This window comes from Varanus komodoensis, unplaced genomic scaffold (assembly GCF_004798865.1).
Source record: "Varanus komodoensis strain SLA01 unplaced genomic scaffold, ASM479886v1 scaffold10, whole genome shotgun sequence".
NCBI classification, from domain to species: Eukaryota; Metazoa; Chordata; class Lepidosauria; order Squamata; family Varanidae; genus Varanus; species Varanus komodoensis.
The window spans coordinates 6,070,567-6,083,083 of NW_025335269.1; the positions used below are offsets into that span (position 1 = coordinate 6,070,567).

General features: G+C 37.5%; 1 protein-coding gene across 1 annotated transcript in view; it reads right to left on the reverse strand.

Annotated features, from left to right (window-relative positions):
• The window catches only part of ABCA13 (ATP binding cassette subfamily A member 13), a 197,985-nt gene that overhangs the window by 136,408 nt on the left and 49,060 nt on the right, over nt 1-12,517 (reverse strand). The window contains 2 exon segments of the mRNA XM_044419119.1: nt 1,054-1,250; nt 4,456-4,674. Of these exon segments, the coding sequence (XP_044275054.1) occupies nt 1,054-1,250; nt 4,456-4,674 (416 nt within the window).

Below are 12,517 nucleotides of genomic sequence, written 5' to 3' on the forward strand. Positions count from 1 at the left end.
ACCCTAAGTCTCTCCCATTACTGTTTCCCCAAAAGTGTCAGCAATATAACATTTGCCATCGAATGCACAAGAGTAAAACCTGGGAAAAGTTATGCACCATGCAAAGGATCCATGACCCAAGATTCTAAACTGTACTAACATTTAATTGAGGAAGATGCAGTCATTTTGACCAGCTGGTTTGAAACATTTCTCATCCAGCCTAGAAAGTAAGGGGTTCAGCTGCAAAGGATGAAAGCAATTCTTTTTCTTTAATAGTTGCACAGAAAACAAGAATTTCAACCAATGCAATTTTTGTAACATGTTGCACCCTGTTAAAATATTCCTCTCATCTACACAACCAGGAAAGATGGATGAACCTTGTCCTCTTTCATGCTCAGCCATGTTAATACTAAAGGCCAAACTAGAAATAGCTACAGGAGCCATGTTTGTTTGCCCACAGGTCTGAGCTGCTCCCTTAAAACAGGGTGCGAGGAGCTAGTTTGATAATCTAAGCCAGAGGAAAAGAGATTGGGTGACTAACAGCAAGGACATAAAGTGGGAATTCAGACCCCTCATCTGCAGGATGACCTTGATTTTATAAGTAGAGAAGATACATGGCTGGCCCCAAAGAGCAGTCGTGCATTTAACAGTTCATCTGGGAGCCATTGCAAGCCAGTCACATTTGTGAGCTTATTTCCAAGGCTGACCTAGAGACCAGCATTCAGGAACTGGGAAGCTGCCTTTATATGGAATCAGGCCATTGATACATTTATTGTCAACACCAACTGGCAGTGGCTCTCCAGTTTCAGACCAGATCCTTTCCCAGCCCTACCTGGAGACACTAAGAATCAAGCCTGAAATCTTCTACATGCAAAGCATAAGATCTCTGCTGAGCTATGACCCCTCTCTTAAATGTGTGATGATGCACATTCCCTCTGTCTTTCATAACTCTCCCTAAAATATCAACCTCCCAAAACTGGAAAGAGACCTTCACAGTACATGAAATGTCCCCGTGTCTGCCAGATACCTCAGACAAAAAACAAAGACTCCAGAATGATCTGATTGGTTTCATACCTGGCCTGTACTTGAGCAGAATATCCCAGATATTGTGACATGAGCACGGATCTACACCACTGGTGGGCGCATCCAGGACCACAGTCTTGGAGTTTCCAATGAACAAAATGGCAATAGAAAGCTTTCTCTTCATTCCTCCTGACAGGGTTCTAATAGGTTTGTACTGGTGCTAGAATAATCCCACATCCTTCAGGGCTCTTAAGTAGCAATGAACACAGATCAAAAAACCCTTGGACAACTGGGGCTCATTCAGAGCATGAGTGATCTCACCCAAGACAAAAACTTTATGAGTCATGTGCAATCAGAGAAAACAATGGTAGGTAAGTTGCTTGTGATAGAGGACTTGTCAGAACTAGACCATAAACTGGAGGGCCACAACTAATTTGCAAACATGTGGTGCCAATTATTCTGTGCTTTCTCCAAGGGTTCCATATTTCAGCTTGCAGCTGGTAGAGAGAATGGTCTAATTCCTGTTAATTTTTGCCTGCCAGCACTCTGTCCACTAGGGACATACACCATTTGTACTACATGGGCTGCGAGCCATGAAGTTTTTTACATTCCCATGTAGAGCAAGACTCTGAGCAAGGTTTTTTACTTTCAGCCTCTGAGTTATATCTAAATCAGCTTCCAGTAAATTTGCTTCTAGAGTCTTACTGCCTCTTGCCTTCTTGCTACAGACAAACAACATTTGGAAGCTTTTTATAAAGTGCAGAATTCCTTATCATCTTGTCCACCATGTTTCATTCTGTTTCAAATGACTTTCTGACACCGGTCATGGCACTTAGCCTCAACTCTACACACAGGCTTTGTTCCTTAATCTCCAGATTTTCAAAAATGTCACATTATTTGGAAGAAGAAAGTAAGCCCTTAATTATTGGAGGAAAGCTCTACGTAGATATATGCACGCAAATGCAAGCACATTAGACCTCGATTTCCAGGCAGCAGTCTGGGGCAATGTTTCCAGAGGAGACAGGCAGCAGCATCCCACTTGTGGAGGAAATACTTAGCAGTGGCTGGCAAATTGCTCGTTTGAAGCATCTGCTGAGTCAATTGCAGCCACATTTGGCTGCCGCTTCAGCTTCCCAGCATGACTCTGGGCCCCACATGACTACTGACCAAAACATGACCAATTACTGTGGTGGCCAACACACGTGCTGAGCAATGCGCATGCCACTTCTGAACTGAACTGTTTTAGGGAGGAGGCAATGAAGGCCTTCCCCACTCCAAATGCTATCTAAGTAGGGAATGTGGTGAGAGAAAATCAGTTACTGGAGTGGTCCTGGCATTCTCCCTTTCATTTCTTCCCACTCCCAAATTTCCAGAGAGCTTTAAGGCAAGAATGTTCTTCACCTTTTAAATGTTGCATGGTGATAGATGCGCCACTTAGCCAAGCACTGGCTAACCACCTACAGCACTTGCCTGGCAGTGCATTGAGCACCACACAGCTTTTTGTGTCTTCACTTGCTTGCTTGGAAGGAGGGTTTTTCTCCCTGTTCAAAATCCATTTGCAGAGAAGCAGCTACTCAGTGAAGGGCCTGCCCAGCCAGCTGCACACACCAGCCCTGTGTGTGCATTGCCCCAGTGACAGCAAGCACACCTGCTGCCACACAACTGCTGTTGTTTCTTAAAGAAAAGAAGAACTGCGAGAACCAGGAACTTCTTTCCTGACACTGATTGGTGATGGAGAGAAAGCCAGAGAATGGTCTGAAGGCACATCCACTGTGTTGAAGCTCTGCAGGTCTGGGGCTCACTTGAGCTTGGAGGGGAGACCACCTGGGAACCTTGGGCAAAAGGTGGGATAGAAATATAATAAATACATACATAAAGCATGGTCAGGGTGAGTGTGAAGCAGGGGAATAGACAGTCTAAAAAGGGAGGCAGCTGTGAAGAAGAATGCTGTGACTGGCCCAGAGCACACCTTGCCCAGAGAGTCAACCTTTGCCACTAAATATGAAGAACACTGTGATGAAGATTGTAAACATAATCAGCTAGAAAAAGCTCAGGAGGTACCTTTTACAAAGTCAAGTATGATTTCAAAAGTCCCCTGCCCTCAGACCACTGCATAAATAAACAAGCTACTTGTAATTAAGCAGAAATGAATTGATCAGCATCTAGTATTACGTTAAAGGAACCCTTGTGTGCTTGGCAAAGTTAGTTCCTTTGCAGCTTCTCTAGTGTTTGGATCTGAAGAAAAGGGTCCATAGATTTCCTTTTATGCTAAGTCTGACATCCATGCCATCTGTAATTCTCATAGAACCTCAAGGAGGGAGTCCCTACCAAAAAACATTATTTACCTCTTTCTCTAAAACCTGTTCAGACTACCTGTCTTCAACCACAGTCTCTTCACTGCCTTTTCTTCCTTCCATTGTCAACAGCAAATATTTTTAAAATACCTACTAGGCTCTGTGCATGAATAAAAGATGAACAAGGTCTTTCCAACAGGCTAACAATCCACTCTGAAACATCAGACAAAAGGGAAAGGACTGCTGAAGAAAAAACGAAAAGGTAGAGCTAAGGAATAGACAGAGCAAAGACAGCAGAAAGACCAGGAACAAAGAAGTAACGTAATATGGCAGAATGAAATCCAAATAGCAAATGCAGAAGAGGAAGCATAATAGAAGACAAAGAAGACAGGCAGATTTCCAAGAGGAGGGACTTCTAAGTATAACAGGGGTGGATGATTTGTGGCATTCCAGAAGTTGTTAGACTGCAACCCATCCTCCTTAACTGGCATAAGCCATGGTGATAGACAATGGGTCTGGCAGTCCAACAACATGTGGAGAGCCCTAAGTTGCCTACCTCTGCTGCATGATAAGCAATGACAGAAGAAGCCAGAAGATGATTGCTTGGGTAATGGAGAGAGTGAGAAAAAAGAGAGAGGAGCCAAGAAAGGCCTACCTGTGCAGACCAGTGTGCAGTTCTGAGAAAGGGCCAAGCCTAAGCATTATCATTAAATCTGCTCCTAAACTGTAAACCTCCCCTGTCTCCTCACATATCACAGGGCCCAAGCCAGACTGGGTATCTGGGGTTGCCAGCACTCTGTGTCAGAGAATTTCCTCATTGTTAGAAATAACAAGATACAGGCAAGTATTTGTCTGGGTAAGTAGTTCATGATTAGCATCAGATGTCCTTCAAGAGCCACCTGGCCTTCTCCCCTCTGAAGCTGGGTTACTTAGCCAACTGGCCTCCACCAAGCTTCTTGCCACCTGAACCTCCAGGACCATAGCCCAGTTTGTCTCCTCCTGTGGCCCTCCAGATGTTCTTGGTCTACAGCATCCACCATCCCTGACCACTAGTTGGTGGGAATTTGAGTCCAATTAAATCAGGAGACTCACAGCATTGTGTAGCACGGGGTGAAGGAATGGCATTTGCTTTCTAAGAAAATTTCTCACAATCACTAACCTACTGACTTGCTGATGTAACGGTTTCTTTGTCCAGGAAGGAGCCTTCACAGACCCATAAAGAAGCAGATGTTCCTGAACAGTTAAAGTATTGAACAGCACGTCATATTGAGGACATACTCCCATCTCTGTCCTAATGGCAGCAAGATATGTCTCCATGTCCCTCCTGTTGATGATAATAGTACCAGAGCTAGGCAGGTACAGGCCTGTGAGCATTGATCTGAAATATAGATAACAAAGAAAGAGCATCACCAAAAGGTGGCATTATGTTGGAGAGTATGAAGTGTGGATGAATGAATCTGAGAATTTCAGTTGCTCTCCTTAAGTTCAGTTTGTCCTGAACTCTGAGGTTGCTTTTTAAATTCCTGTAAAAATTCACAACCATTTCTGCTAACACAGATTTTTTTTGGCCTAATATAGACATGTTTGAATCTATTTTCTTTATATAATGCATATTTGAACACTAGTTTCTTTAGCATACACATTCATGCACTTTTAATTTTGGAAAAGTATTGTAAAACTAATAACAACTGCAAATTTTGAAGGATAACTGCATTTTAGTTTACATGGTGATTCAACAATGTAGGCAAGTTCACATTAAAATTTAACTAAATTTCTCCCCCATCCCCAGTTTAGATGTTTTGGCTAGAAAAATTAAACAATGCTGCAGTGTCTGAGTTAACCAAGTTTTTCATGCTAAAAATAGTTTCAGCAACTGAAGTCTATGAAAATTTGTCTTGGTCTTACCTTTAATTTTTACCTACTCTAAGATATTGGGATAGGGTAAGCCACAAATCAAAAGCCATCAACTTAAAAGTAGGACTGAAATGAAGCAGCTGTTCCCTTTTTTGTAAAATATTTCATCCCAGCAAAAAAGGGACATTTATTTCAGTAATCTTTTGGGAACACAAACTGGGACAAAAGTATCTGCTCACTTTAAAAGTGCTACCTGCCATTTTAAAGAAGCAAGATGCCTGCAAGATGCCACCCCTCCCCTTCCCTCAGTGAGCACTTCATGAAATGAGGAGCACTCATGATTGCACAGGAAAAGCTTCTTCTTGTCCTCAAATGTTACCTTTTGCAGAGATTCAAGATGGCATCGCGACGAAACAACTGTGATTAACAGAGCTTCTGTTATCACACCAGTATTGTTCGGCAGTGAGTCGTGGAAGGCTCACCTAAGCCCTGTTGGGGTGAAGATAGATTGCCTGGGCACTGTTCTGGTCAGTGTGGGACGGCAACCCCATATCCACTGGGAGAAATCCAGGCATTTCTCAACTGGACAACATGGGAGCTTTTTCTAGCTCCTTCAAGTCCTCGGCATCCGATGAAAAATTAGCTTAGGACTATTAGCCAGATAAACATCGGTACTGCTGGGTAAGCATTTTTATTTCTTATTTCTTTTCGCAATATTACCCGTGGAAAAGCTGCATCTGTTCCTAATTGGCATAAAGAAAAAAAAAAAAGCCCTCCTTATGGAGGGAGGAGTATCCTCCCTCATGGAGTCTTTAAGCGGCAACTGATATGGAGAGAAAGTTGAGGCTGCTGTCCGACTTCAAGCCGAAGAAAAAGCTTTTTCCTCTAACTTCTCTAAGGTCGAAGAATTAAAATAAATAATCACTGTGGAATTAAGTGATAGAAGGTTAAAACTTAGAGCGATCATTTTGGATATCTGTTTGGACTTCTGCCAAGACTAACTGGACACTTGCCAGGATATTTTTCATATTGTGTGGTGTTCTCCTCTCTACTGTGATGACTTTTTCCAAATATGTCAAATTTCCAAATATGTCAAATGGATGTTGGAAATGTAAACATAAAGTGGGTACTTTTTACCATATGTGGTGGACCTGTGAAAATGCGAAAAAGTATTGGATTAGAATACATAAATGGCTTGAGGAAATGCTACAAAAACCCTTAGCTTTTAAAACTGAAATTTTCTTGTTAGGCATCATACCAGAAGATATTAGCAAACAAGAAATGTATTTGATGTTACATCTAATCACAGCGGTGAGGATTGCGCTTGCTCAATACTGGAAGAGGGAGGAATTACCCACCGATGAACTGATTTAAAAAAAGATTCTGGACTGTGCAGAAATGGACAGATTGACTCTATCACTGAAGAAGAAAGAAGATACTGACTTCCATCAAACTTGGGACCTTTTTTATAATTGGCTGGAGAAACGGGACTTGGCTTAGATTTAAAGACGTTTTTAAATTTTTATAAATCAATTTGAATATGACTATAGAATGTTAAAAAGATATGTAGTAGGGGGCTGACCCAGTACGTCCAATGTATTTGATGACTGACATTTTTAGTTTTTGTTTAAAATCTTAATAAAATCTTTATTAAAAAAAAAGTTACCTTTTGCTGAAAAAGATGACGAACTCCACAGAAATACAGTGATTTAAATGAACTGATATTTGGTGAAAAAAGGGACGGGAAGTAGGAGAAAAAAATTCATTTGATACTGCTTGATCTAGTTTCAAAAGTGACAGTCACACCTAGGGATCCTGGAGGAATTATGAATTCCTTTACAAAGTGACTCATCTGCACCTCTTGACTAAAATACAGGTAGAGATGTAAGAGAATTTAAGTTTGCTTAATCCTTTACTCAAATTTACCTTGTTCATACTGTGAAACACAAACTCAGATTAAAGTAGTTTTGAAAAGTGAGAGACAAAGGTCAAATGTTCTGAAATTTGTGTTCCAAAATGTGCACTCCTGCAAAATATTAGCATCTTAAAGCTAAATTTAGCGTTGTGGGGAGTGCACAATAGGGCTCACGCTTTCAAAAACTGTTCTAAAATGTGTACTTCTTCCATTTGAATGAAAAGAAAAATGGACCATCATCAAAAATAGGAATGAGATGGGTCAACCTTTGAAGTGGAGCTCAAAGGACCCTTCAGAACAGAGCTTAGACATCCAGCGTCTCCAAATGTTCTCCATGTTTTTAGCCGCTCAATACCAGCATTTTGAGCAGAAATACATATTTACAAACACAGTAGAACATATATCTACTTTTAAATACATATTCTGAGGGGATATGGAGAAAAAATGTAGATTAATGAGGAAATGGAACAGAATTATAGATAACACATACAGGAGTAAAATAGGCTGAAAAAGATAGATTGTGGTTTTAATGTCTTCCTGTATGCTAGCTGTCGTGCTCAGGGGTCAGATCAGTACTTTTTCATTATGTATAAGCATAATCAACCTTGCCCTTGGTACGTTTGCCACTGAAAATGAATTAACCTGAATTGGTGATATTGTTTCTTCTCCTTCAGATAACTGAGCAGATGCCACTGCTTATGTAGCTAAAATGGCAAACAACATTGCACTTTGCAGATGCAGAAGAAAAATAAAGGACTTGCTTGCATGCATGCATGCACAGTCCCCTGAAATGGCCTGATGAGGACTGAGGAGTAAGTACGCTCAGTGAGCACAGAATGTGGTGTGCAATTCAAGCACAGGGGTGGGAGTGTGAACGGCATGACATGCCAAACCTTGGAATAAGGCTATCTGGAGGAGAAGGTCTGCTGGTTGGTGGATAAAGCTGAGGAAAAAGGGAATAGCTAAGCCCGAATACTAAGCTATCTCTTCTCTGTTTCTCCCCCCGCCACCTTTATTTTTTTTAACAGAACATAAATACAAACAGATGAGATACAATACATATCAACATTTATCAATAATATTAGCATCTACAACCCAACTGATAAGTAAAAAAAAACACACAACACAAAAAAAACATTGTACACCGATTCCCCAGGAGACCAGCTTATATCTCCATTTCATTTCATTTAACAATATAGAGTATACTTTAGTTATACCTGTATTTATTTACTTTTATTATCTTTTTAAATTTTTATTTCTGTTGTCAATTTATCATTAACAATCATATTCCATATTTCATTATACCATTGAATATTTCATATTTCATTCCTTTGTATAACCCAGTTCTGTTACCAATATTTAACCATTACTAACCTGGCTGCCATCAGATTTAGGATCAATTCTTTCTTAACTTCATTTACATCTTGCTTTTCAATCAGCAGCGATAACGCAATTCTTGGTGACATTTCAAGATTTATAGCTAGAATTTCTCTAATATCACCACAATCCATGTCTTTTGTATATTATAACAATCCCACCACATATGTTTGTAAGTTCCAATCTCTTTTCCACATCTCCAACAAATATTAGAATATTCATCATCAATTTGTTTTAACTTGACTGGTGTTAAATACCATCTCCATATCACTTTATATCCATTTCTTTCATTCTAACTGACATTTTCTTATATACTCTTCTATTCCAAATATTCTTCCCATCCTTATCTTTTATTTCACCAACATCCCAAATTGATCTCAAATTTTTTGTCTGTTCTCCTAATTCAGGGATCCTCAAACTTTTCACCAGGGGGCCAGTTGAAAGGTGCCTGTGTTGAGCACGGGCCAGAAAGGTGGTGCCGGCGGGGTGTGCGGGCTGGCGTGGGGGCAGGGTGCGCACGGGCTGAGGGAGGGCAGGGCATGCAGGCTCGGGGAGGACGGGCGGGTGGGCAGGCAGGCACAGTGAGGGGAGGCGAGGCGAGGCGAGGGCGGGCACGCACCGCAATGCAGAGGCGGGCAGGCAATGCAGCAGCTTGCTCACTTGGAGATAATTTTCTCCTAGCGGGTCTAAAACGATCTCTGTGCGAGCAAGGCGCTGCTTCCCCGTGCGGGGGGCGAGGCGGGCAGCAGGTGCACGCACTTGCGGGGCGCACTGAAAACCTCTGAGGCGGGCATGGCAGGCCAGATCCGGGCCGTAGTTTGAGGACCCATGCCCTAATTCTATTAATATTTTGTAAATTTTGGCAATTCTTCCTTTACCTGTATATTCTTCCTTAATCTCACATTCTTTCACAATCATTTCAAATTTTGTTAGTTGTCTTTCTTCCTGTTTAAATTTTCCCTCCATCTTTATCCATTTCTCTAATTGTATTAAATTTAACCAATTTAATTTGGCTTCTGCCAATACATTCCTTAATTGTGTTGTATTTTTTACCTTATTTTTCCAGTCTTCCCATTTATATATTTGAGTATTTTTTAGTTTATTAATCTAATCCTTTGATTTTAATTTTTGGAAATTTCTCCATTTTGACCAGTGGTGTTAATGAAGAAATTCTAGGCGTTAATTACTGTCTCCATTTTTCCTTTACTTCCATTGTATTTTTTAAAAAGGGTTTTGAATTCTCTTAATAATCTTTTTTATATCTTTTTTGAACCAGTATGTCTCTAAGTGATCACCTATTTCCCTTAATTTTTTAAATTCAATATCACTCCATATTAATTCTTTACTTTGGGCTATAATATCTGGAACTATCTTTAATTGGTTTGCAACCCAATACTTTTTAACATCTGGAATGCCCAGCCCTCCTTTTTTTTGTGATTCATACCATAGTGCTTTATTCTTGCTCTCTTCCCTCCATTACAATATACCTCCAATAACTTCTGTATTTCCTTCAATTCTTGATCATAAAACTTAATTGGAACCATTCAGAACAAAAAATTAATCTTTGGCAAAATTTTCATTTTTATTACCAAACCATTATAATTTTAACTTTACATGTCTTCCTAGTTTAACTTTTATATCCTCCTTTAACTTCTAATAATTTTTCATTTTTAATTCTTGACAATTTTTAGGAATATCAATTCCTAAATATCTAATACTATCTACAATTTTTAATTTATATTTTTCTTTTAATATGTTCAATTCTTCACTATTGTGATCATATAACATCATTTCCGATTTTTCCCAATTTACTTGCAACCCACTATACTTCCCAAATTCCTTTAAATGTGAATTTATTCTCTCTATATTATTTATTGGTTCTTGAAATGTTAACAATGTGTCATTTGCATTAATTTTAATTAATTTTAATTTTCTGACATAGTCCTATTTCTTCTATCTGTATATCATTTCTAATTGCATTTGCCAGTACTTCCATCATTAATGCAAATAATATTGGGGATTTCATTCCTCGGCTTAAGGTTATTGTTTCTGTAATACCATCATTTACAATAATTTTTGCAGTATTTTATAAATTTAATTGATTTATTACTTTCTTAAATTTAATTCCAAATCCCATTTTTTCTCTTAGAATCTTCATGTTGGCCATTCTACACAATCAAAGGCGTTAAATATATCTATGCTAATATGCTTGCTTTTAAATTTTGCTTCTTTATATAATAGTTAATATTTAAAACACTCCTTAGTACATCTGACATTTGTCAACCTTTTATGAATCCACAATGATCATTCTTTATATATTTATCTATAAATCTATTCAATCTACTTACCAATATTGCTCTAAAAATCTTAGCAACTTGATTAATAAGGGATATCAGTCTATAAGATCCAGGGTTTGCAAGATCATTATTAGTTTTTGCTATCAATACTGTCATTGATTGTTTCCAAGAATTTGGAATTATTTCCCCTTCCATTATTTTATTATACATCACTTCATCTTAGGTTGAATTTTTTTTTTTTTTTTAGGTTGAAATTTTTTATTTAAATAAAAACATACTACTTCATCTTAGGGACAAGTAATTTTTTAAAATTTTTATAATATTCAACACCCAATCCATCAGATCCTCATGCTTAATGTATTTTCAATTTATTAATAACTTCCAATATCTCTTCAAGTTTCCATGATTATCCTCTTCTCGAATTTTACACTTTTAAATTCTTTTCTATATATATCTGACTTTCTCTCAAATCTATTTCATTTCCCTTATATAACTTTTCAAAAAACCTTTGAAAAATTAAGAGTTTCTCTTTCATCTTGTTACATCTTTCTCCTTTTTCATTCTTTATTACTCCAACTAAACTTTTTGCTCTTTTGTGTGGCTCTGGCCAGCATTTTGAAATTTTTGTTACTGCTTTCATAAAATTCTCTTTTCAAATAAATTAGATTTCTTTGAACTTGTTCTATTTCAATATTTTGTAATTCTTTTCTTATAGCTGTTAATTCTAGCATAATTTTATCTAATTTTTATATACTTTTTATCTAAAGCTTTAATTTCTTCTTCTAATCTTGTTATATATTGCTCTTTTTTATATTATATGAATATTTTATTCCTAGCTCTTACCACTGCTTTCATTGTATCCCATATTACACTTGTATTACTACCTTTTTCATTTATTTCCCATATTTCTTTTAATTCTTTTTCCATTTTTTCAAAAATCTTTTTTAGAAAATTTTAAAAAATTCTTAGATATATCCTCCATCTATTTGCCTGTCTATAATCACATTGCATGGTCTGATATTTTAATTACTTTTATATCCACATTAGATATATTAGACAATATTTTTTGTGTTGCAAATATGTAATCTATTCTTGTAAAATTTTTATGTCTACAGTATTTGAATAAAATGTATAACTTTTCTGGTTCCCATTTAACTCTCTCCAAACTTCTTTAAATCTGTTTTTATTAATCTTAAATCTGTATTATTATATTTTGTATCTAACTTTGATGGGTTAGATTTATCTTTCTTTATGCATAGCCATATTATAATCACCTGCAATTATCACATAGCCTCTTTTCATTTCTTCTATTTCTTTATACACCTTATCATAAAACTCTCTTTGATTTATATTAGGTGTGTATATATTAGCTAAAGTAACCTCTTGTCCATAAATCGACCTTGTATTATACGAAATCTCCCCAAATGATCTCTTTTTACATTTTTAAATTCACATCTTTTGGCAACAATAATTGCAACACCTCTTGCTTTTGATGTACTGTATAATTTTTCATATCCATCTGCCCAATATAATGTTAATTTATTCACTCCATCTTTCTTTTGATGTGTTTCTTGTAAAAATATAATATCTGCTTTTTCCTTATGAATAGACTTTTCAATTCTAGTTTATGTCTTTCTCCCAAGCCATTTAAATTCCAAGACACTATCTTCAATTTTTTTCTCATTCTTTCAATACATCAAATGTTCTTTTTGGTCTCCATATGTGATTAAATAAATCTTCCAACAAAAACTTAACAAAAACACAATTAAATTTACCCC